The sequence below is a fragment of the Mirounga leonina genome, unplaced genomic scaffold (assembly GCF_011800145.1).
Source record: "Mirounga leonina isolate KUSES-001 unplaced genomic scaffold, KU_Mleo_1.0 Mir_91, whole genome shotgun sequence".
NCBI lineage: Eukaryota > Metazoa > Chordata > Mammalia > Carnivora > Phocidae > Mirounga > Mirounga leonina.
In genome coordinates, this window is record NW_023270839.1 from 34,570,679 (window position 1) to 34,598,068 (window position 27,390).

General features: G+C 36.2%; 1 protein-coding gene across 5 annotated transcripts; it reads right to left on the reverse strand.

Annotated features, from left to right (window-relative positions):
• Window positions 1-49: 49 nt before the first annotated feature.
• BNIP2 (BCL2 interacting protein 2) lies at window positions 50-26,052 on the reverse strand. 5 transcript variants are annotated; one of them, XM_034994485.1, is made up of 11 exons: window positions 25,822-26,047; window positions 18,253-18,359; window positions 17,141-17,208; window positions 15,805-15,972; window positions 13,981-14,157; window positions 10,914-11,016; window positions 10,052-10,183; window positions 8,817-8,903; window positions 8,586-8,684; window positions 7,591-7,626; window positions 50-4,775 (listed from the first exon to the last, which is right to left on the reverse strand). In XM_034994485.1, exons 2-11 carry the CDS (start codon window positions 18,300-18,302, stop codon window positions 4,724-4,726), a joined length of 972 nt encoding a protein of 323 aa, XP_034850376.1. In that variant the 5' UTR covers window positions 18,303-18,359; window positions 25,822-26,047; the 3' UTR covers window positions 50-4,723. The 5 variants fall into 5 exon arrangements, with proteins under 5 accessions (XP_034850376.1, XP_034850378.1, XP_034850377.1 ...); XM_034994487.1 differs by having other exon boundaries at window positions 15,805-15,969; window positions 25,822-26,020; XM_034994486.1 differs by lacking the exon at window positions 25,822-26,047 and adding an exon at window positions 18,537-18,579.
• Between the last annotated feature and the right edge of the window lie 1,338 nt (window positions 26,053-27,390).

The following is a 27,390-nucleotide window of genomic DNA, read 5'->3' on the forward strand; positions in this document are numbered from 1 at the left end:
TAGTGACATAACGGAAGACAAAAAATGTGATAAAAATGAGTCAAAAACAAACTTTCCAATTAATTTATTTAAATTCATTAACGTTGCAAAAATATGCTGTGCAACAAACCAGGACGCAAGTTACCGTATTCCTAACAAGTCAAAGGAAAATAAAATATTACATCTCCTCAGTAAATCAAGACGAACCCCATTATTTCTTACAGGGATCACATCAACATCTTGCACACACAGTCATCAGAACTGAATTTCTCACACTGTAAAATGACAGCACCAGGCTAGGCAACATCAACTGAATAGTGGTGAAATGATCACAGCACACTGTGTCTAAATGGCAGCATGTGAATTTACATTAAGAAAAATATTTGAATTTTTGAAATCTGTATCAAAGTGTGTAGGTGTCTAACTCACTCTGAATTGTGTTCTATGTGCATAGTGTCCTATGGACTGTGCAAGTCAGTGGCCCTGAACACACCTCCAACATTTGCTAGCTAGGTTTATGTACATAAACGGTTTAAGGGGCACAACTTTAGAAAGTTCGTATACAAAAAGTGCAATGGAATAGCTAATTAGTATTATTTTCCAAGTTCCTCCTTAGCCACACTGATTGTGAAAACACAAAGATTCCAAAATGTAAATGTTTTAACCCCTTGTAGAATGTCTTACAAGATAGAATCAGATCGCTATATGAAGCAAACAGCTCAATATAATTCTTTATCGATCTGAAAGCTTAATTAAACCCTTGATTTTCACCAGGTGTTTGATTTAAGTTGCTTTATGTGAACTTTTCATAGTATTCTTAAAAGTAATTCTCAAAACATAAGAAATTAAGTAGATCTACCATATGTAGTTGCAACAAAGCAACAGCTATGTTAAAATTTTAGTGTCACTCCTCATGTTCAACACAATACTTATTTTCAAGTGCCATTAGAACTTTAAAAGAAACTTACTTTACTGGGACTCACCACTGCTGATTCTAATTCATTCAGAATCTTGGGACCGCGGAAGAGGTGAGTGAAAGGATCCCTAGGTAATTCTTCTGTACTATGAGAACACTGAGTAGAAAACCTCCAACTTCCCTTACCAGCTGACCTTCCCAGGTGAGTCTAAATTCTTCATGCTTTCTCCCAGTGACTCAAATCACACAATTCCTGTTCCCTGTGACAAGGATAAACTCTAACAGAGTAGCTGGTCTAACTAATAAGCACATTAACTCCTCTATTCCTTCCTTTTGAGGTTTGTGATCCATTTCTCAAATATCTAAATATTTGAAAAAATAAGCAAGAAAACATGATGGAATGGATTAGCAAATTTCTATTTTCAGCCTATCTTCTCCCTTCTGATTGAGCAATGTTAGCAATTTTCCACATATAACACAGGAAAAAGGACGAAGCTATTGTCACCTTATATACACACTTTTACCGATCTCAACAAGAAACTGGCCTGTTCTAACCAATAATATCCTAATGCTAATTTACCTCTTGATTGAAGAAATCTAAAAAAGCCACTTCTGCACTAAATCAAACACTTCCAAATTCCCTGAGCACTCACATAAAAACAGCCAAATAGTAACACTGTAGTCATCTACAAGAAGTCTCTATCAAAAAGCAGAACTTTTACCTTTTTAAATTCTGAAACTGTCGTTGAAGAAATTCTAGCTACTGATATATACTTTGTCAATCAGCAAATTTCAGTATTCAGTGCAGTTACTAAATAGTGCTGTCCATTTTGGAAGACTAATTAATGTTTACCACGTTTCATAAAATATGAAAAATAACCTGGTCCTAAACTTTAATTTGAGCACTGTAATTGTTGACCCTCTCTGTTCAAACTTGCTTCTGTATGAAGAGACAAAGCAGATGAAAATATAAATTCTCATTATAGGTATTACTAACCTTTGCCCTCTTCACTCCAGTCTTAATTCACATATTCTGTGTGAAGCCTGCAGGTTTTCCCGTTGGATACAAGACTGTTATATGGTGCAAAGAGCTGCCATACACAGTACATCCCTTCACAGGGAAACATTCAGTGACATCTGAGATAACACCTACTCTTTACCTCTTCAGAGTTCTTTCTCCTACTTCCTTGTTTTGTTATCTTCCTTTCCAACTACCCCACTAGGCCCTCCTCAGGATCCTATCCTCCCCACACCCCGACCCGAGTTAAAGGCTATTAAGCTTCAAGTGGGAGGCCAATATAGCATTTTCCTTGGTGATACTTAGGAATATGACCAAGCAGAACACAACCAAATTACTTTATATGAGAAACTTTTGATTAAAGAGAGACACTCAGAGCCCAAGTATAATAAAACATAGTGACAAAAATCAAATTAAACCACTTAAGTTAGATCCATGACCCCAGCAGAAAGATAATACAATTTTATGTACTTTCAATCAGCAATGGAAAATTAAAATTGAATGATATGGGGGAAATGTCACATAGTGACAAATTACAAATAACAAACTGCCTAAGTGCTTTTCCTCTAACCTACTAGTTATAATCTTAAGCCTTATAGTTATGAAACATTTTTACGGGGCATGTCCCTGTACCAGATTCCATTAAGGTGTAGGTTAGAGCAGGTGTCGTTTAATCCAACGATTCACAGCACATCACTCTTGTTATATCCCAAGTGTTAACACTGTTCCTTCTGAATTTTAATGTTCTAATAGATTAAAGTTTACCTGTACTTTAAAAAAATATTTAGGAAAATGCATCACTTTTGCAACAAGTTGTATCTATAGTTAGGAACAATGCTTGCAAAAGCAAAAGTGAATAAACACAATAAACTGTTGAACCTGAAGAACTGTGTACTTTATGTGGAGGAAAACCACCTATTTAAAAAGTTCAGCAAATTTTGAACAGGATAAAGACTTACAGATGAAAGACTACTTAAAGAGCTCTATAAATATAGACTCTAATCACAATTAAATGATTCTTTATTCGTAATTCTCATATGGTAAATTCAGAAGGAATGCCTAAGTTGTTACTGTTAGTTTGCTTTTTCAACACAAACTGTTTCTAAGGTTTGAGCAAGCAAAAATGGTTTTGGCTTTATTTGCTATAATGACATTAGTTTAGGATCTGCCCACGGCTGCTGGATCCAAGTTAAGTCAGAAGGCTGCTGAGGAACAGCTCATCCTGGGAATCCTCCAGCATCTCCCATAATTGGACTTAGGTTAGCATGCCAAGTTTATAACTGAGGAGGACAAAAAGTAAAGGAAAATTCTCCTTTTTAACGGAAACTTTATACGAAAAATGGCAATGTTTGTAAAAGCCACATGTGTGTTCAGTCTGGGACAGAATAAATCCTAAAAGCTTAGCTCTCATCAGCTTCAATTTTGCTATTCTAGGACATTCTTTTGTAAATTACCTTATGGGAAGGGCTGGGGTGTGGTAGTATCCTCAAACTTGGAGGATACTAATTTTTCCACATATGTATGAGTCACACAAGCATATGACACAGTATCAGACCAATCTGTTGTTTTAGGATGATTTTGTGGGTAATTAAGTTCTGTTTGGGCACCTCAGTACAATGTATTTCAGTGTAGAGTCAAGGTACTTATTACCAAATTAAACAAAAAGTTTATATGCTTATATCAAATGCCGTCCCAAACAGCATAATGTAATGATGCTCTAAGACTTACAAAATAACTTAATTTACAGTACTGTCAACATGATTCAACAGAAAATGTGAATATACACAAATCTGATTAGGTCAAACACCTACCTCCTACCAGGTTTAAGTAACTGATACAGAAGTATTTTGGTGAAGTGCCCACATTGAGAGCAGTTAAAAAAGCAGCCCCTATTTTCTACAGAAAAATAGGGACAGTGAATAACTCATCACATTCTCTGAATACTACACTGCACTCACAAATTCTGGAGAGTGATACCCTGGACACACAGCTTATTTCACATTAGTGAACAGACCTAAAATTTTTATAAAGTTCTGACTTCTGGCCAGAAGATAAAATGTCCCATATATACATATATACAAACCCCATTTCTTAGCCTCTTAAGTTCTCTAGTTCTAAAAATGGCTTTTTGACTTGTCTTTAAAGTTTAAAAAGGAGAAAGTGTGCAATACATTTGTATTTGCGCTTCTGAATTAAGAAACAGTATTAAATGAGAAAAAAAAAGCTTAGGATAGTATTAATCTACTTAGATTATGTACATGACCTTTGGGTATTCATGAGAACCAGTTTAACTGTCCCTCATCTTATGAGTTTTCTAAGTTACCCAGGAAATGTATCTAACCATTTACGAAAACAAAAATTCGAACATGCACTTTACAAATCATGGTCTTATTTACCTGTACATTCTTCCACAAGACAGGTATACATTAAAAAATATTGCTCAGAAACATAAAAATATATATTATCTCTTTCCTTTACCATTTAGGCATATAAATAGTTTACTGAAGATGATGCATCATTCAACAAACAAATGCAAAAACTGCTTTATATAAAGTGTGGTTCTCTGCTATTTAGCAATATAAAATATAAAATGATTACAATATAATTAGCTAATAAAGAGCTAAATTCAAGAGATTTGCAAACCAATACAGCAGTGAACAGTCCCTTACACAAAAGTCCATTAAGGAAGAGTCAAGTCCATTTTGTAACAGGTTACATAAAAATCAGGGCCAATAAATGCATTATAAATGCAAAAAAGAGCACTGCTTCATCAGCACATTCTTCAGTCTTGTTTGGACTAGACGCCAAACTTACTGTTCACTTTTCGGTTCATCTTGTTTTCCATTAAGCTCTTGATCAACTCTGTTTAATGAAAAACAATATAGATAATAAGACACTAGCAACTAAACAACTTTCTTTCTAAAAATTGTGACTACTTTTAGCATAGAATATTATTCTGTTAAAAACAAAGCTTTGCAAAGAAGCAGACATAGTAAAAAGGTTACCAAACATTTCCCCAACCAGGAAAGATAATTTTTAAAGACAAGAGGACACCGACAAGAAATGTGACTGTTGTTTCTTTAAAGATTATAAAATACTTTACATACAAATGCCCATAAGCTTTATTAAAAGTTCAAATTAGGGCGCCTGGGTGGCTCAGTTGGTTGGGTGACTGCCTTCGGCTCAGGTCATGATCCTGGAGTCCCGGGATCGAGTCCCGCATCGGGCTCCCTGCTCTCCCTCTGACTGTACCCCCTCTTGTGCTCTCTCTCTCTCTCAAATAAAGAAAAGAAAATCTTTAAAAAAAGTTCAAATTATAACAGGTATATTAAAATCTTAAACTGTAGCATGGCTGGAATCTAAGTGATGAGAGAGTGGCAGGAAAAATAACTCCCTAAAAAACGAGTCTGTTAACTGAAATACTAAAATGCCACTAATGCCACCAATTGACCAATGTTTTTAAATTCAGTGATAAAAATGCATATTTATAGAAACTATTCTCCAAAATTTATTGGTATACATAGACTATAAATGCCTTCCACTTATTTTGATAGTAAGAGGCCATCAAATTTAATAATTGGAAATATCTAGATGTGGTTAAAAATCGAACTGGATTAGTAGTGGGCTGCATAGAGATCATATCAAAATTTAGGCAAGTGGGGATTAGAAGAATTATGTAATTACAACACAATTATAAACAACCCCTTAAAGATAATGTACAACAGTCTATTACTATTATATTTGTACCAGTTTGAATTACTGATGGAGGGGAGTTTAAAACAATTTGGTATAATATATGAAAACACTTTTCACACTTGTTTCCATTACTATCATCATCACCACCCATTACTAGGATCCCCTGAACAGTAGTGAATGAGACCTAAAAGTCTTGGTCTGTGGTAAAGCCAGATTAATAACATTTAAAAACATTTTTTATGCTGGTATCAAAAATATGAGAGGTATATAGTCTCGATAAGACATGCAATATACATCCAGTCTTTTCAACATCTGAAATATGTTGAATTAGTTCTTATGAACTAATTTCACAATTACTTTAGTTTTAAACTACATTCAAACATTTTAACAACTGCTATCTCTCTGGCCACACTTGCACTGAGCTGCTTGAAAGAAACATCTACAACACTTAAAACTACTATGCTTGCACACTCAGTTTTGAATCCTCCTTATTCTCGGTATTCATCATAAGAGATTGCACCTTAAGTAAGCTCCTCCACATAGAGCCTCTGTTACATTTTTTAAAAAATATGCTCCTTTATTTTTAAAACTTGAATGTTACCATTTTCAAGCTGACAAGGATTTATTATTTTTTTAAGACTAACAAACTTTGTGCAAAAACTAAGAAGTACCTGAAAGATATATGTAATGATTCTATTATGGTTAAACAAAAGTAAAAAAAGAAGAAAAAAAATCAAGATAAAATAGTATTGGTAGGTATCAAACAATATATTTAAATAAAAAGTATAGTTCCACTATTTTTCTGATCCCTAAATTCCAGGTAATTAAATACTAAGAACTTTGTAAAAAGGCACAATTCAGCAGATTTTATCAACAAAGGCAATCATTTTGAAATCCATGAAGCAGTGGGCTTCATTATACAATTACAGATTATATTTTTAATTTCAGTTATCCGTCTGGCAAGTGTACACCAGTGCCTAGAAAGGAAAAAAAATTAGCAATACCTAAAATTACAGTCCACATCTCTATGTTAAAATGTCTGTCAAACTGTTAAGTGTCACATGAGAATGTAAAGCTATGATTCCATCACATCATCAACTGAATTCTTGCTCATCAACAGACCCAAAATGTGTCAAGAATGTTTCAGTTCCTTGTAACTGTTTCCTTAGAATGGTCAAAGTGATAATAACTACATACAAATCTCTCACCTTAAGAGAGACTGTATTAAAGCTGTTTTGCTAATTTGTCATTAAAAAAACAAAAACCATTAACAAGTCAGCTCCAAATCCTACACTGTTCTAGACTGCTATATAAAATGGTAACTATTTTATACCTTGCCTTTCATCTTCTAAGCCGAGATATTAATAGCTAATAGTTTGTTATGCTCAAAGCAGAAGTATTCAAAATTAAAGATGGAAAGCAGAGTGCTTAACTATTTAATGGCATACTGAATTTTAGGTATTTTATCATATGTAGAATTTGACTGGTTAGCAGGCCATTTAAGCGTATAGGGAAATCAATGTTGGTTAGCCAAAGAATATGTGCATTGCAAATATACTCATAAACCCCAGGGAAATAAACTGTTACCTTAAAAAAGTACATATATATTTATCAAGAGCACTAGTTGGACATTTAAACAATATGGTGAAACACATAAAGGCTTAGAGGTAATTAGTTTTCCAAATAGTATTCTTAGCAATTTCTTTGGTTTTGCTATCAGTATGTATAACATGAAGGGGTGAGGAGGGCCTATGGCCTTTAATTCTTAATTGGCATTATACATGGTGTTAGAACAGGGTGAATCCAAGCCATATTCAGCATCAGGAACTTCGGATTCACTCTATATTTGGATTCTGGGGTATGTTTATATTTACAAATGCTATTATCTTTGTCTACAAGCTAACCAACCAATAAGGAAGAGTTAGTCTGTGCAATGCAAATGGACTAGTCTAGATGCAACCCAGTCAAGGTGTGCATATACCTTTTTTGTTTCTTTTTTAACTTTTCTTCTTCATACCTTGGTAGGGAAGAGTTATTTCAGTAAATATACATGTTATGAAGATGAACAAAACTTGAAAAAAGGTACTGACAATAAACTCATATAAGTCTATAGGCAAAACCAAAAATACTTAACACACTATGTAGAAAGTCAAAACTGATCTAAGAAATCTGGCTTTGACACATTCAACAGACTAAACCTCAGATTAGTAGACCAAAAAACTTTTTCTACATTATAGCAGTGTGATACTCAAGGATTTATGTTAACAGCCTTCTACCAAATCCTTTTAAAAATTAGATGGAGGTGAATTTGGTAAACAGAACATATTCCAGCCACTGAATGAACCAAGGTTAGGCTGATATAAATAATATTGTATTTCTCCAGTAATAGGATTATTCAATGCCAGGATGAATTTACTCATATTTGGCGAGCAGCATATTCAAGTTTGGAGAATGTTCTTTAGTACTGACTGATGAGGAAATCACCACTTAAGATTGTAAACAGTCTTTAAAAATAAACAGTCTTAAAAATAAAAAGTCTTTAGGGCACCTGGGTGGCTCAGTTGGTTGGGCGACTGCCTTCGGCTCAGATCATGATCTTGGAGTCCTGGGATCGAGTCCCGCATCGGGCTCCCTGCTCAGCAGGGAGTCTGCTTCTCCCTCTGACCCTCCCCCATCTCATGTGTTCTCTCTCAATAAATAAATCTTTAAAAAAAATAAACAGTCTTTAAAAATAAAAATTAATCACAACCAGAAATAATCCTTGCTTCTTCAGCTGATAACCTGAAGAAAATGGTGACTTGTGGGGAAGGTGCTGGAAAATCGCTTCTTTCCCTTTTCCTTAGTTATAAAAACAAGAGCAGTTACAAAATATTTATCATATAGGAAGTGTAACAGAATGACTATTGAAAAATATTTACCTCTTGTACATCAATATATAAAGATCCAATACAATTAAAGAAATAAAACAAAACATACTGTTTTATGCATTCTGGTATGCCAACATATTCCATGGGGACAAGTTCCGCTAGTTCTGCCAAATTAAAGACGTATCTAATTTTTTGGCTGAATTTTGAGCTATGGAAGAAAATAAAGATAATTATCTCAATATTCTGACCAACAGAACTGACAAGAAATTCACATAAGGAGTTTGTGTTTTTGTTTCTGGTTTTTTTTTTTTTTTTAAGTCAATGACTCTCAGAAAATTACCTAATAAAGGGTCTTGTGACAGCTAGAAGTGTTCTGATAAACCATGAGGGATGTACAATGATTAGTGATTTTAGGTTTTTCCGTAACCTGGAATAAAAAAAAAAAAAAGAAAAAGAAAAAAAGAAAAATTTTTAAGCTCTATAAATTCTAATGCTAGAAGGAAAGGTAAGGCATCAATAAGTATGTGCAACTTTATACACACACAAATCTGTCATCCAAAAGTTCATTTAGTTGTGATATTCCTAAAGACAAGAAAATACATTCTTGAATTCTGTTTCTCCTCCTGCTACAAGATGAACTTTACTTCATTTGGCTAAATTTATGTCCACAGTATAGCTTGTTGTTAAATGTCTCCTAAATACATTCACTTGTCTTTAGAATTCTGTCAACTGGGGTAGAGGTCAATACTGAATATGAAATTTCATTTTTCAGGACGAGAGGGGAACTGGTACTCATTTCTTCACCATGAAAGGCACTGTGCCAGCAGAAAGATGGGAGTCAAGTTCACCACAGGAACAGGAAATGTAAATCAGATCTAACATATTCTTATGGAGTCCAAAATTCTGAGTAAAAATTAACGGTATTACCCTGGACGACTTAAAATGACCAAATAAAAACTGCTGTTTTATCATGCATATTCCACACTTAAGTGATCATTAAGGATTTTTTTTTTAAATCATAAAAACTAGCCCATGCCATGTTTAGGTATTTAGAGAAACCTATTAATGAGTCTGAGTTCATTAAACTAGTTCGATGTGGCTACAGTCTAATCAAACCAATTGGAGATTCAAAGTTCCTTCCATTAGCATGGATGACTAACTCCCAGGAGAATACACTCCCTAGAGCTCATTCCAAAATAAGATTATAGCTAAGCATCTTAAAAACCATAAAATATGCTAAGCACTATGAGCTAGCAAAATTCAGAATGTATTAAAATAGGAAATGTACTAAATTCTCCATCCTTTCCCAAAATGTAAATTATAGGAAACTGTTCAATGTGGTATAAATAAGGAGATAAAGAACTATTTTATAGGTTTTAAGGAATTATTCTTTATAAAACAGATCAAAACTAATTTCTTTCGTGATATTCTAAAATACTGAATTGAGAAAATAGAAACATGTTATGAAATTAACAAATATAATTTATGGTGTCCTTAAGTGACAACAGGAAATAAAATTGAACAAAGCTATTATAAAAATTATTCAGACTAGCTTTCAATGTGTATTTACAATACCTTCTATCAATTTGCTGGTAGCATTTCCTGAGCCATCCCAGACTGGGCATTTTTCTTCGAGTTGTAGCACCATTTAAATAAACTATCATGTAGTTTTCTGCTACTAACAGCTCCAAAGTGCCAATAACATACCTGTAAAAACAAATTAAGTTTAAGCCTTAAATATTGCTTTGCAGAACCAAACAAAATTATGCAAATGATATAATGCCGTTCCTTTCCATTCAATGACAGCAAAACCAATTAAAATTTCAAAACTGCATTAGTTGGTATTATGATTGTGTATCAGAAAGAGTTATCTTCTAGAAATACACATTTAAAAGTCTGCAGATGAACTGACATGATTTCTGGGACTTGCTTCAAAGTTATACAATGGGAAGAGCATACATTTTGGGAATGAAGTATAAACTAATTGTGGGAGCAGGGGATTCATACACAAAGATTCAATACACTTCTCTCTACCTTTATATAAGTTTGAAATTTTCCATAATAAGTTTTTTTAAAACACCACTAACTTAAGAAACAGAATGACTCTGTGGAAATAGAACTGAGTCAGTTCAGTTATATTTGGCTTTTTGGGAGTAAATGCAGTTTAGCCATATGATTTTGAGATAGAAGAATTTCTTTACATTTAATGTAAAATAAAGAAGTTGGAACAGATAATCTGAAATAGCCCTTCCAGTTTTAAACTGACAATTTTCCTGTTGAGTTGGAAAATGAAGAGTTTTATAATGCCAAAGAATAAGGACTTAAAGGACTGGAATGGAGATAATTACAATCTTCTCCCAGGTAAAGTTCACGTCTTAAATTGGAGATCTAATTAACTCAGAATTCTGTCCAAATTTTTTTATGAAGGTATACTTACTTAAAGAGATTGTCCATCAGGTATCTATAGTTAGGTTGACCACTTTCAGGCATAAAACAGACAGCAAACACAACAATGGCATTTAATCCATCCCCATAATATCCTAAAAAAGAAATCAAAGATAAAATCACCAGCATGATTTTACTTTTTCAGGGGAAATCTGTATGTACAGTTGATAGATTATATAGTGGTTCATGTTCCCCCACAATTTTTTTGATCAAAAAACATGGTTTCTTTTTTAACCTTATATAGCCTTATAAAGATCTTAAAATCCCCTCTTCTCAAAATGAGAATAAAATCTGAAGAGGAAACAGTGGGCATAAAAACCAGAAACCCATTTAAAGTGGCATAATCAGAAAGCCAGTCCTACTTTAGTAAACAAACAAATGAAACGATATAATCCAAGCAGGCATAATATGAAAACATCTGCAATAAAACAATCTTATGCAAGTTATGGTTAAAGTGGGTGCTTTTTTTTTTTTTCTTATGTTAATCCCCATACATTACATCATTAGTTTTAGATGAAGTGTTCCATGATTCATTGTTTGTGCACAATACCCAGTGCTCCATGCAGAATGTGCCCTCCTCAATACCCACCACTAGGCTAACCCATCCTCCCACCCCCCTCCCCTCTAGAACCCTGTTTGTTTTTCAGAGTCCATCGTTTCTCATGGCTCGTCTACCCCTCCGATTTCCCCCGCTTCATTCTTCCCCTCCCACTACCTTCTTCTTCTTTTTTTTTCTTAACATATATTGCATTATTTGTTTCAGAGGTACAGATCTGAGATTCAACAGTCTTGCACAATTCACAGCGCTTACCAGAGCACATACCCTCCCCAGTGTCTATCACCCAGTCACCCCATCCCTCCCACCCCACCCCCCACTCCAACAACACTCAGTTTGTTTCCTGCGATTAAGAATTCCTCATATCAGTGAGATCATATGATACATGTCTTTCTCTGTTTGACTTATTTCTAAAGTGGGTGCTTTTTAAAAAATACTTTTACACTCAGCAATGCCTAGCATTTTGTAGATTTAGAGTATTAGAAACTACATCTCTGACAATTTTAACTGAAGAAAAAGTGTTAAAATGTGTATGTTTATTATAATCTCTAGATATTAAGCTGTATCCAGTAACACTGGTTTAACTTTCATTTTTGTTGTTTACAAACATACACTGAAAAGGTTTAAACAGTTCAAGTACATTAGCATCTTCAATACCTTCCTCAATCTCTTAGTCACAAAACACACTATGATAATTCAATAGGATAAAATGGTCCTAATTATTTCCCCCTAATCCAAATAAAGCACTCTTTCTGAAAGATACTTTAAGATAGTCTGAACCATAAGGCCGGTCTCACAACTTGTTTCCTATGAACTGGCTGAATTAATGCAAGTCTGTGGACTTCCTGATCCAGATTATCCTGTTTTCTTCATCTGAATAGGATTAAATTAGGCAGAATAATGTAACTGCAAATATTCAGGTGATCTGGTTTCAGATGAATGAAGACTATAGAAATACAGAGGGAAATGGATTTGGCAGAAAGTAAATTAAGTAGAAAGGACTCTACATAAAAAAACCCAATCTGTTTAACCTACCCCTTTCCTGCATTAGGACTTCAGGTAATAAGAAATGTTCTAGAGAGTGACTTGCATTTTGACTACCATTAACATTCTCACACTATTTATGGTGTCTATGTAAACTTCTATACATGGCACAGTCAGATGGATAGAAGTTATAATCATACTCCCATAGCTTTTCCTATTTGACTTGCAATTTCTTAAGAAATGAAGCCTTATATTTTTGGATATTCCACAAATATGCAAAGTTGGTGCTCCATAAAAACGTGGAATGAACTAGTACTGTACTTTATGGTAAAACTAAATTATTTTTTCAGGGTTTTAAGGTAAATTAAGAGTTACAGTTTAAAATGCCAAGTTTTACTTATATCCACAAAGACTAGTACAAGAATGTTCACAGTTTTAATCATAATGGCCCAAACTGGAAACAACTCACATGTTCATCAAAAGAAAAATGAATAAGCCAATTGTAGTTTATCCATGCAATGAAATACTACTTAGCAATGAAAAGGAATGAACGACAGACATGTGCAACAGGGATGAATGTCAAAAACATGCTGAGCAAAAGAAGTCAACAAAAGAAGGTACACTATATGATTCCGGTTACATGAAATTCTAGAACAGGCAAAAGTAATCATGGGAGTAGACATGAGAATAGTGGTTACTGGAGAGGGGGGTATTCATTGAGAAGGAGTTTGAGAGAATTTTTTGGGGCAATGAAAATGTTCTGTAGGTCTAGGTGTAGGTGATATGGGTATATATGGTAATATGGGCATTTGTCAAAACTCACTGAATACTACATTTCAGATTAGAGCGCTTCCAAGTGAAAAAGTGAGAAGAAAAACAAATATTGTATGATATCACTTATATGTGGAATCTAAAAATGCCAAACTTAGAAACATAGACTAAAATGGTGTTTGCCAGGGGCTAGGGGGAAAGAGGAGATGTTGGTCAAAGGGTACAAACTTCCAGTTATACGATGAATAAGTTCTAGGGATCTAATGTACAGCATAGTGACTAGTTAGTAATACTGTATTATGTACTCAGAAGTTGCTAAGAGAGTAGATCCTAAATGTTCACACCACAAAAAAGAAATGGTAATCATTATGTGATATGTATTGCATTAGATCAACACGTTTTACACCTTAAACTTACACAATATGTCAATTATATCTCATGAAGCTGGGGAAAAAATTGCAAGTACTACAAAAAAGGATTATAGCATTTCACTATATATAAATTATAAATGGATAAAAAGGGGAGAAAGTCTCAGTTTTGGGGGGAGGTGTCAGGGTGGAAAACAGTTTCCACTGTATACTCTTGTACCTTTTGAATATACTGTGTGCATGTACTAACGATTTTTAAATTTGGTTTTATCCTTTTACTTCAAAACTGTTGTTTCTAAGATGACATAAATGTTTATTATATCTATTTTTTTACTCAAGATAGAGTAAAAAGGATATGAACAATCTTCGATCGCTCTTACCTCCATGGCTGATAACTTTTTTATAGGGTTCAATTGCCTTCATATCGACCCTGTGGTCCTGTTCTCCAATTCTGAACATACGCCAGCGTCGTCCATCTTCTTTTTCCTCTGCTGCTGTGTATTCAGTAATTGAGCCTTTCCTAATAATTTCAGTAGTTTTGGGTTTTGGAAGATCATCTGTCAAAATAAAAGGTTTTTGAATCACAAATTGTTATTTATACAATAAAAATCAAATTACATGTTAACCACTTTACTATCTAATTAGATTGTTCAGGGATTTTTTCATTATATCTTCTGTGGAATTTTAAGTATTTCTTCTGTAACAGAGGAAAAGGCTTGTTATTGATACGAGGCCATTTTATGTTTTTGGAAATCATGGTTAACTTTTTTGTATGGGCTAATTCACAAAGCACCTATCACAGTGCAATGTATGTTCATGAGTTCAAAAAAGATAATTCATACAGCCATCAAAATCTTAGTACATTGGCCTTACAATGCCGTTCAGATTTTATTTACAACACTGTTCTTGGTAGTTACCACTATAGGTTATTTAAAGTAACTGAGAACAAATTGTTTTATTGAGCACATAAATTATTCCCCAAACACTGTAATACCAGATAGAAAGTGGTTAACCAGCCAATGATTATTTCTCATTTGATCAGTTTTATTGAGCAGAAATTTACTAATAACATTCTGACATGTACATGCAAAAGTCTATTTTAAATTGACATTAGCCAAAGCAGAAGCACCAATGATTAGGTGTAATTTATATTTCAAGATTGCATTTTAGAGGATTTTAAATGAAGTAATGATTTTCAAAATTTTAGTATCAGAGTCCTTACCAAAAGATGGGGGGGAAGGGGGACCTACGGCATGTTAGTTGTTTGTTTCCAAGATAAAGCTGTTAACGGAAAATATCCTTCCAGGAAATGACTACAGCAGCATTAAAGAAAGAAGAGACAAAACACATAGGCAGAAAACTATTTCAGTATCTTTTTAAAATATTGCTTATTACTGGACTGCTTATTGAACCAGTAAAACAGGGAAGAAAAAAGGAACAAAGATATAGCATATCAAAGATCTTACTCTTTACTGCTGATAAAACACAGTGTTAAACACTGCTTTGAAGTAAAAATCATTTTAAAGATGGAATATATAAACAACTATATAAAGATACTGTACATAGAAATTATCTCATTAAAGAAAACATGCAAAGCAAAACACATGCCAATCCTTTGACTTCTAAGTAACTTAATAATAAGGAATATGAAGTTTGGGGACTAAGAGTATACATTAATTCAAGTTGGTTGTTTACATAGTGCAGCACTATCAGGCAAACCAAATGAAAAAATCACCCTCAAAAAACTCCCTTCAAAGCTCCCTCTCTATAAACCCTTAACTACTTTTAGCATATTCCCTATGTTACATGTCTCATCAAAGCTCTTTTCCTTAGCTGACTGACTAAAGAAAAGAACATGCTATACTTATCAAGCAGTATTTTGGAAGCAACATGAAAAAACATAATTTCACAATCCTGAGCAATTAAGAAAGAAAATAAAGCCACCTGTGTAATCTACTAAAAACCGTTTTTGAAAGCCATGAGAATATTGTGTTAGCAGAATTTCCTCTTAGTAACAAAATATAGTAGGAACTTTAGAAAGAATAACTTCATATTTCAACAAAATCCCTTAATCATTGATTTTAAGTTCAAGATCAAGTTTTAAGTTTTTCAATTATCCTAATAGGAGACTCCTATTCAAAAAACACATATGTATATAGAGACAAACATTAATAAAGGTCAGATAAAAACAATGAAGCATTTACCTTCCCACTCAAATTCATTACTGTTCTCTGATGGCGTGTCTAAGCCATCTAAGTCAATCTCCCCACTTTCATCCAAATCATCTGACAGCACAGAGCCATCGCTAGGATCCAGGGTCAGGCTAATGTCTGGAGCCATGAGTTTCTTTCTTACTTTATTTCCATTAACTTCTAGTGAGCATGGAATGGGTTTCAAAAAAAAAAAAAGTGAAAAACAGATTAGAAGGAATGTTTACATGCTCAAGTTGAAAAAGAGAAAAAAATTTTTTTTAATATTTATTTGTTTTTTAGGGTGCCTGGATGGCTTGGTCGGTTAAGCATCTGTCTTCGACTCAGGTCATGATCTCAGGGTCCTGGGATCAAGCCCTGCATCAGGCTCCCTGCTCAGTGGGGAGTCTGCTTCTCCCTCTCCCTCTCCCTCTGCCCCTCCCCCCTGCTCATTTGCTCTCTCCCCCTCTTTCACGATCTTGGCCTCTCTCTCAAGTAAATAAATAAAATCTTTAAAAATATATTTATTTTTTTAGAGAGTGAGAGTATGGGCATGTGAACGGGGGGAGGGGTAGAGTGAAAGGGAGAATCTTAGGCAGGCTCCACGCCTAGCGCTGAGCCCAACGTGGGGCTCAAGCTCATGACCTTGAGATCATGACCTGGGTCGAAATTAAGAGCCCAAATGCTTAACTGACTGAGCCATCAAGGTGCCCCAAAAAGAGAAAAATTCTAACCACATTCTTGAGAAAAATAACATTAATCAAACACAATCCCAAAGCATTAATTTATAAACCTTGGATTTTGATCATTATTGCTTCTACATCATGACAAGACAACACATGCCAGCAAGGATAAGTCTTTTTTTTTTTTTTTTTTAAAGACTTTTATTTATTTGACAGAGAGATTGACAGTGAGAGAGGGTACACGAGCAGGGGGAGTGGGAGAGGGAGAAGCAGGCTTCCCGCTGAGCGGGGAGCCGATGCAGGGCTCGATCCCAGGACCCCGGGATCATGACCTGAGCCGAAGGCAGACGCTTAACGACTGAGCCACCCAGGTGCCCCAAGGAGAAGTCTTTTTAAGTAACAGAGGCAAACATTATAGTCAGTTCTTACAATTAAAAATGAGCTCCTCTCAACCTTTTATTGTAGAAATTTCCAAAACCCAAGGGTATGTTTTTACAAAGTTAAATTTCCAAAGCACTCAAAAAATGCTTTCTTAAACATTCAACTTATCCTTTGGCTCTGTATAATAGAACAAAAAATGAGAATACTTTTTTCCCTTGACAAAGAAATGTGTTAAAAAATAGCACAAAGTCTACCATTTCGTTGAAACCAAAGTGCCAAGTTCTTACCAGGCTGGCTCTCCGGTCCAGTTACAGCTAGTATATCTGCTTCCATACTATCATCCTCTGGTAAAGGTCTAGAAGATACAGACATAATTTTTAATTCACAAATTAAAAAAATTGTTTTTGAAGTTCAAAGAGCTATTTAAAATATCTTATAGAATCAATTACGTGGAAAACTGAATAAAGCAGTTTCTTAAGCTTCAATAATTTACAAACGACTTTTAAAGACAAAATTTTCAGACTGTCAGAAATGATTTGTATATCTATATAAATAACACATAAAAGTAGATATAAATTCCTTATGTAACTACTCTTAAATACAACTACAAAACAAACCTAAAAATTATAAACAACCTAAAAAACATATAACTCAAATGGACGAGCTTAACATGAAATACAATACAATGTGTGGCGAAGGTAAACTGTCCCTCGCATGCCAGTACGGTCATGATGGCTACAATTCTTTTGAGCTGAGCATTTCTATATCATTACTATTATCACCATGTGCTATGCAGTGACTTAGTACTCCCACAAGCTGTCCATATTCCCACTGTTAAGGGACCTTCCTATGCACTGGGATGGTCTTCTGACCAAGATGGTATGGAAGCACCATTTAAATATAAGGTCTGCCTTTGCCCTTTTTCTCTTAACCCAGCTGCTGCCAATACAACCGTAAATACAAATGCAAATGTGTCAAAGTAGCTGGCCAGATGATCTAAAAAACCCTTATCTAATAAGTTTTTTTCTTAAAATAGAAGCACAAAATTTAACAACTCTTACAGACATCTAAAGACTCCCTTCTCCCAGGAACCCCTCAGATTCCAGTTTAAGAAATACCATATTTAAGCATTTTTTGCTTAAATTTCAACGTTTTGAAATTTAAATGTTGAAAACAAAAATAGAAGATTATAGAAGATCACATATATATTTACTGGAAAATAAGATATAAGAGAATTCATCTCACTGTTGGAAAGGAACTTTCATTTTCTAGTATCAAATCAACACCTTTGACATTGGGTTTCTATAAGAAGCTCAATATTCATTTAATAAGTGACATCTCAATAAAGACATTTTGAAGTTTTATTTTAAATTTGTTTTCATTTGAAAGTATTGCTCACATTGGAAAATCTTCATCTTGCCATTCTTCTTTAAGTTCCACACCTTCCATCCTCAGTTTAGATTCAATATCAGCCACAAACTCCTGATAATCCAGAGAGCCAATGTCCTGTGAAAAGAGAAAAATTTATAACAACATATTTTCCATGTTACTTTTTATCTGCTAAAAAGGTGCAATAATCTTATACCTTAGTTCACACTTCCACCCTGGCCATGAAATCAATTTATTGGGCTGCAACTACCATTAAACAAACAAACAAACAAAAAAGAATTAGAATTGGGGCACCTGGGTGGCTCAGTTGGTTAAACAACTGCCTTCAGCTCAGATCATGATCCTGGAGTCCCAGGATCGAGTCCCGCACCGGGCTCCCTGCTCAGCAGGGAGTCTGCTTCTCCCTCTGACCCTTCCCGCTCTTGTGCTCGGTCTCTAAAATAAATAAATAAAATCTTAAAAAAAAAAAGAAGAATTAGAATGAAAATCAGAGTCTATATATTCTAGTAATGTGAGTACTATTTGCAGTTAAGGGTATTGGGCAGTGAAAATATTTGTTTTCAGTTACATATATGCATGTGTGTCCCAGGTTGTGATTTAAGTTTTATTAAGTTTTGTGAATTATGTAAAAACAATCTGGGGGGGAGGCACAAGGAATAAAAGTAAATATATTCTCTACTCTAGATCCATAATTAATTTTCTGTCCTCCGGATAGAGGTTGATCCTAGATATTGAACACTAGTAAATTGCATTTACATTCATGATTCAGTAAAGTGTGCTGTATCTTTTTAAAACTGATATATAATTAACATTTAAAAAAATATTTTATTTATTTGACACAGAGAGAGAGAGAGCATGCGCACAAGCACAAGGAGGGGAAAGGCAGAGAGAGAGGGAGAAGCAGGCTCCCCAGTGAGCAGGGAGCCTGACATGGGGCTTGATCCCAGGACCCTGGGATCAGGACCTGAGCTGAAAGCAGACGCTTAACCGACTGAGCCACCCAGGCACCCCTATAATTAACATTTTTAAATTGAAGTATAATTAATATGTGTGCTGTTTTCTATACTTCCATCTCTTTAGTTTCAATGCCATCACTCCAGAGCCATTTAAAGAAGGCTACTTAGTAACTATCCAGTAAATGAATGCTACATTTTGATTTGCTTCATATCTACACTAAACTTTTCTCATGCAGTTCAGCATAAGTTTTCAGACACTGAACTTAGTGACTATTTCTTTTTTATTTATTTTTTAAAAGATTTTATTTATTTATTTGACAGAGAGATAGAGAGCACAAGCAGGGGGAGTGGCAGGCAGAGGGAGAAGCAGGCTCCCCACCGAGCAGGGAGCCCGATGTGGGGCTCGATCCCAGGACTCTGGGATCACGACCCGAGCTGAAGGCAGCCACTTAGCTGACTGAGCCACCCAGGCACCCCGTGAATATTTCTATTCATGCAACTACATATGCTAACCTAGGCCATTCAGTTTTAGTTTTAGTCTGTCCAAGGAAGGGTGTGGGTGCCTACATCCTCACTTTACAAGGTGAAGAACGCTGAGATTGGTTTGGTTGGTGGAATAAGAACTGGAGGTTTAAGTATATTATTTAAGAAGTCATAAAGATCAACTGGTTAATGAGCAGAACAAAAACTGTGACAACTTTAGGGCACAAGAGGTATAGATGAGCTAATATTTAGTTCAATTGCATTAGAGCAAGTCAATAGATGACTAATTTTTTTTTTTAAAGCAGTAAAACATGTATTTCTTAAGAGACAGAAAGTATCACTACAAGTATTAAAAACAAAGCAAAAAGTGGTTGGTCCCAGTGGAAGAAGAAAGAGGGTGACATGGGGAGAATGACTGATGCTTTTCATAGTAAATCCTAAACTATTTGACTTTTAAAACCATGTATATATAACTTTAAAAAATACTTATCAAATAAAACAAATAGTGCCAGCCATTCACTTCAATTAGTCTTGTAAAACAAAGACATGATGCCTCCACACACTGGAGTATTACTCAGCCATAAAAAAGAATGAAATCTTGCCTTTTGCAACAACATAGATGGATCTCGAGGATATAATGACAAATACCATACGATTTCACGCATATGTGGGATTTAAGAAACAAAACAAATGAACAAAATAAAAAGAGATAAAAAACAGACTCAAATATATAGAACAAACTGGTGGGGGCATGGGTGGGAAATGAGTAGAAGAGGTGAAGAGGATTAAGAGTACACTTATCATGAGCACTGAGTAACATACAGAATTGCTGAATCATTATACTGTACACCTGAAACTCATATAACATTGTTAATTACATTGGAATAAAAATAAAAATTAAAAAATTAAAAAATAAATAAAACAAAGATGTGGTCATGGTTTATGGTTGCTTTATCTGCTGTCATTACAACACTATAAAGATGTACAAAGCTGTACAGAAAAAGCATTATGTTCCAGAACAACAACAAAATTACACTGGCAATTTTCTGAAGTGTTAGATTTCACATGGTAAAGTAAATTTATATCTCTGCCAAGACTGGGAGGCTCTCTTCTCAGTTTGAATTCTTACTTATGCTCAAGGAAAGGGTTCACACATTCTCAAAAGGTTTAAATATTCGAGGACCCACTTTCAAGCACAGGAAAAATAGCAAATGCTCTTTTCCTCACCAACATATTTGCTCGGAAAACTCAGTATTTATATACGTAAGTCATTTTTAATTCTCTGGGAAAACACTGAGCCAGGCAATGTTGAGAAATTAATGGAAAACACACCTAAACTACAGTAATCTTGACTTATTTACCACATTCTCTGTTTCTAATACATAGTCTACACCTTAACACAGGTCTTCACTGATCACATCATAGATTGTTCTCTGATGGCAACTCTTCCTCTCTGTAGAGAAGAAAATAAACAAAAAAGGGATACCTATCTTGCCAATCTTTTCTATTTAGAACACAGAACTAGTATAAAAGACCCCCAAATTATGGCCAATAAGCCCAAACACTTAATGCTTATTACCTTAGAAATCAATGCCCAAGTGAGACTGAAGGTTTAAAACTGTCTCTTCCAAATTTTTAATTCACTGTACTTCTCAATTTTTTTCTGAAGTCTTATAATCACTCTAAAGTGAACTAATATACTTCCTAAATTCAATAATCAGAAAAAGTTTCTGTTATTTTGTCTTACCTTTTTGTAGGTGTTGGAAAAATACCAGGATCTTCTTGTTGTCTTTTTCAAATATCCCACATACTCAAAAAAATATTTAATATCTCAAAAATAAAAGCAGAGACTGAAAGTTGCTATCACTATATTCTCAACACCTCACACAGTGCCTGGCACATAAGCCTGTGAATGTCAGTTATATGAATATTGTAAGGTAGGACACTGGATAGCAAGCCTTTATTTTGCTCTACCCCTTAGGCTTATTTTTCTTATTCAACTACATTATTTAACAGCCTTCCTGTTGTTTTACCCTCAAAAAGTGTAATGAAAATATTTAGGGCAACCCACATACATGCAATTAACAATTTCTGTTGGTAAAATCATTCCTTATTTTTAAGTGAAAATATGTAACTTGAGAAATTCTATAAGACAAACCATGTCCTTTAGTTCCCCTACCACTTGAACAAGGCTATTACTTGAAAATAACTCCTCTAAACATAGAGAGCCTGAGTCCTTCAGGTCTCTCAGCTGATTCACTCAATTTTTACTTCAATCATATTGAAGCATGTGATTTTAAAACACACAGCACATGGACATGGATATCTAGTTTGGGGATAATTATTTAAGCTAGTTAAACAGAACCTAGAGATACAGATAGATTCACTCTTGACCATTTCATCACAGACTGTAGGGAGAAAAGTACACTAGGTAGACAAAAAGTTCAAACAATTGAGAGAGTATTGTTCTTGGAAGCACTTAATCATCAGCAGCTGTAAGAACAGGAAACAAACAAGAAAGGAGCAATATAAGCACAACCACTTTGAAGGAAATCAGGACACTGCTGACTCACAAGTTAACTGTGGCTGTTTCCCATTTTTTGTTCATAAATTTGGTAAATTACAATGGGGAAATAACACTTTAAGATGCCATTTGTTAAAATAACCTAATGCAACAGCAATAACTTGATTTCCCAACATACTTGTGGTACTGGGGGCACATGATTACTTATGCCGATTAACCACTAGAAGTCATTTAGATAAATTCAGAACACCTGCTGACCTCAGTGAGGTTAAAAATCAAGGAGAATGGATTACCTCCTGACACAACTTCTGAAGGGAGATGTGGTGGTAAATTCAACCAAGATGAAGAAGGGGATTTCCCTATGCAACTCAGCAATATAAGCAAAAATTAAATATTAAAATCTTATTTACAACTGTCTGATTTATAAATTACAATCTCACGTGCAACTTTACTATTACGTAGTTTAACAGTCCTGTTGGAATAGGTGCTAGTAACTACCACCTATGCTGAAATCACTTCTTATTGGCAGAAGGAAATGTCCAGGCAAGTCTTTCACTTCTTCATTTAAACAAAAGGGCTTCATTCTAGATATTTATGTTCACTTTTCCCTATGCGGCTGGCAACACTGTTGGCGCTATAGGAAAATACGTTAGGCCAGCCTATATGTTTACAGTGACCACCAAAACGCCTCCAGAAAAATCTTCTACACTTGTCACTGCTTCCTTGAGAGCAGGGTCATGCAGGTTTTTAAGAATGAAATGACACCATGAGAGGTCACCTTACACCTGTTAGAATGGCCATTCTTGAACAGACAAGAAAGAGCAAGTGTTGTCAAGGGTGTGGAGAAAAAGGAGCCCCTGTGCACTGTTGACAGGAATGTAAATTGGTGCAGCCGCTGTGGAAAACAGTATGGAGGTTCCTCAAAAAATTAAAAATAGAAATACCATTTGATTCAGCAATACCACTTCTGGGTATTTATCTGAAGGAAACAAAATCACTATCTCAAAAAGATACATGCAGCCCCATATTCACTGCAGCATTATTTGCAATAGCCAACATATGGAGGCAACCTGTTTCCACTGATAAATGAATGGATAAAGAAATTGTGGTATATATACACAATGGAATATTATTCAGCCATAAAAAGAATGAAATCTTGCCAGTTGGGACAACATGGATAGACCTTGAGGGCATTACGCTATGTAAAGTAAGTGAGACAGAGAAAGATAAATATTATATGGTCTCACTTATATATGGAATCTTAAAACACACACACACACACACACACACACCCCCAAGGTCAAAGATGCAGAGAACAGACTGGTGGTTGCCAGAGGGGAGGGAGGTTGGAGGAATGGGCAAAGGCGGTCAAAAGGTACAAACCTCCAGTTATAAAATAAATCCTAAGGATGTAATTAATGTACAGCAGGGTGATTATAGTTAATACCGTATTACATATCTGAAAGGTGCTAAGGAAATTATTCTTAAAAGTTTTCATCACAAAAATATTTTAACAATGTGTGGCAATGAATGTTAAATACACTCATTGTGGTGATCATTTCCCAATATATAAAAATATCAAATCATTATTGTATGTACACCTGAAACCAATGTTATATGCCAACTGTACCTCAATTTAAAAGAACAAAATGAGATCCTCTATCTGAAACATTAACACAAAATTCAAGAAAAATTACAATCCTGCTGACTTCTAAAAATTGTGAAAATAAAGCAAAGGATAATTATGCCACCTACAAACAGTACTTTTATGATCAGTATGCAGAACATACTGGAGACGCTCTAAGCCCTTTACAAAGATTAAAGTCTAATATTGATCTCTGACACTTTATTGTAGTTATATATATTTGCTGTAATATAAAGTTATAATTGTGGAATATTATTATCATCATATTATACTGGTATTCTGCTTTATACCATCAAAGCTTAACAAGACAACTTTCGATCCACTGTCAGCCAAGGTTAATTTTTCGGAACTGGTTATATATACTTCCTTTTTTAGATGCTGTCCTCCATCGCTGCTCCTACCCACATTGCTCCAGAGGCAATGAAGAGAACCACTTTCCTTTTCACATTTACTAACCACTTGTACATTCATCATCCCCACGTTCCAATCAACAACTTCTGTGAGGTATAAAACATTGGTGTTATTATCCCCATTTTATCTTACATATGAGGCAAATGACACTACATCTTGGTTCCCAGGTTAAATGTAGACTGTTTCTAATACAGCACACTGTCTCCAGTTCATGGCAACTTTATACAGAGTAAGCCTGTAATGCCAGATTTGGTTACATTTATCTTCAAAGGTCCTTTAATACTTAAAGACTACAACAGCACTAACTTATGATGATCTAGTTCAAGATCCATGTTTGCAGAAGAGGATCTGTCATACTTCCTGTATAAGCCCAACAATGTTAGGCTGCAACAGAGGAGATTATGAAGAACAAGAATAGTTTAGAAGAAATGTAAAATGACAAGAACTCAGTAAAAGATGTGAGAATTCATCAAGAAAATAGTATACAAGGTAACTAAATTGGGTAACTTCAGTTATAAACGTTAGACATTTACAAGTTGCAGAAATTCTTATAAAATTTTAGAAAAAGAATATGTTTCGGGGCGCCTGGGTGGCTCAGTCGTAAAGCGTCTGCCTTCGGCTCAGGTCATGATCCCGGGGTCCTGGGATCGAGCCCCGCATCGGGCTCCCTGCTCAGTGGGAAGCCTGCTTCTCCCTCTCCCACTCCCCCTGCTTGTGTTCCCTCTCTCGCTGTGTCTCTCTCTGTCAAAATAAATAATTAAAAATCTTTAAAAAAAAAGGTTTCATTGAAAAAGTTAAGAAACTAGGCATTAAGAGAAATAGAGATCTCTAATCAAAAAAGGTGAGGATGAAAAAAAGCAACTCTAAAATGCAATCACACACTTCATTCAACTAACTATAAGGAAGGCACTATGACTACCAGGATGAACAGGACAAAAGCTGTGCTCTCAAAGGGCTCCCGCAACAGGCAGACAGGGGAAGTTTCAAAGCAACGTAATAGACGCGAATAAATTTAACAGGAGTTGATCGAGCAGAACCACAGCAGCATCAGATATACAGAAGAAACCCAAACCATTAAGTAAAAGGTAATGTCTGAATCCACGCAGGAACTCGGCTTTTACAGGAGGAAGGTCTACTAAAGCCCTCATTACATATGCGCTTCCGTGTCTATTCCCCGAGGGTACAGGGCACATCAGACGTCCGAGTTTCTTTGTTCAGCACCAGGACTGACACTGATCTTAAATACGCGACCAAAGTGGCCCGGGACCAGGGTGTGTGCAGCGGGGCCGAGAGGGGGGCAAGTTCCACCCCGAGCACGACAGCACGAACGGAAAAGGGCTGGCCGGGGGCAAACAGGAGCCGAGCCAAGGGCGGGGGCCTAAGCTGGGCGGGGATCCGGGAAGCGCCTCCCGGGCAGGTTCCCTGGCGCCCCCTACATCGAATAACCCCCTGGGCTTCCTCTCTCGGGCTGTCCGGGGGGCACGCACCCCTCCGACGTCCGCCCCAGGCCTGCTCTCAGCCCAGATCCGCCGTAGCCCAGCCTTCCCCGGCCGCACTCACCCCGGAGGAAGCCCTGGCTCCCTCGTCTTCTTCGCCCCTCCAGGCCGGCGACGTGGGGCTGACGGCCAGGGCGCAGGAGGTAGGGCCGAGAGGAGCCCGCTCCCCTCGGACCGCAGTGGAGACCGGGGCCCAGTCCCCAAGCTATAGCTGCAGCGGCAGCAGCTGACCCGGATGCAGAGAGCGACCCCGGCGGAAGTGACTATATCCCGACCTTCTTCAGGCGCGACCGCCGGTAGAGACGGAGGCGTGACGTCTTCTCGGAGCCGCCTCCTCCCTGCCCCGCCCCCTCGGCTGTCGCGGACCCACGTGCGCGCATGCGCCTGGCGGCAGCCCTGCACTCAAACCGGACTAGTGACACTTCCTCTTCTTACACAGGTACTCGGCCCTTGAGTCTCAAAGAGATATTTTTACATTCTTTATGTTGGCTTTAGTGATCATTACAACAATTTCATAGCATAAGATGGGTGAAAATAGGGGAGGAAAAATACCCGAGGCCTCATTTTGGGAAACTAACCCTCAGAAGAAGCCTTAGAGTTTGGTAAAATTCTCGAGGGTGAACACAACGGTGCTGCCCAGACTATATGTAGGGAGGATCAGATTAGTTTTTTGAATTAACAGTTAGTTGTGGACCATGCTCTGGTAAGATAAGATAAAATATTGACACATTTTATCATTAGAGTCAACAGCCATAAAGTACCTGTAAAATTACCATAAAGTTTTCCAAACGCCTACTCTCAATTTCTGTTCCTGCCTGGCCATTGGTAACAGAAGGGCCCAGCTCCGTGGATCATACTTGGAGTAGCAACGCTGCTCCACAGCTTCAAGGAACTAAGATTAGTTTGGAGAATATAATAATCCCTCTCGGAATTCTTTTTTTTTTTTTTTTTAAGATTTTATTTATTTATTTGACAGAGAGAGACACAGCGAGAGAGCGAACACAAGCAGGGGGAGGGGGAGAGGGAGAAGCAGACTCCCTGCCGAGCAGGGAGCCCGATGCGGGACTCGATCCCGGGACTCCAGGATCATGACCTGAGCCGAAGGCAGTCGCTCAACCAACTGAGCCACCCAGGCGCCCCCTCTCGGAATTCTTATCCACTAATCCCGACAAAGGCAGCAGTCAACTTTTGGGGCAATGCATTTTGAGAATGGGGGGAGGGTGCTTGAGGGGAACTGAAAAGCTCAACAAAATTTAAATCATTGACCCGAAATGCAGCTCCCAGTTAACACTGTTTTGGCAACACTGACTGCTGTTGGCAGGGGGTTCAACTCTCTGTTGTCTCATCTATAAAAACAGGGAAAAATAGTATCTACTTCGTGGGGTTTTTGTGAGATAAAGTGCTATTAGAACCGTGCTTGACATATTGTAATCTAGTATGTTTGATACTATTTTCCTCCTATTCTGGCAGTTTTGTTAAATAGCTGGCAGAGAAAACAAAACGGATCAACTGATAAACGGAGCTTTAGCTAAACAACTTCTTGGATCATGCTTATGTAAGCGATTTCATCTTCAGTTACAGATGAATTTCATAGTTCCTTACTTTGGTTTCAGTCCTGCAATGAGGAGCATTC

Bases quoted from the DNA above. Each gene is read 5' to 3' on its own strand.
- BNIP2 (XM_034994485.1), bottom strand. From the start codon at position 18,302: ATGGAAGGTGTGGAACTTAAAGAAGAATGGCAAGATGAAGATTTTCCA. The intron at 15,973-17,140 runs GTAAGAACTTGG...CATGCTCACTAG, and splicing joins TGGACCGGAGAGCCAGCCTG to AAGTTAATGGAAATAAAGTA. The intron at 14,158-15,804 runs GTAAATGCTTCA...TTATTTTGACAG, and splicing joins TAATGAATTTGAGTGGGAAG to ATGATCTTCCAAAACCCAAA.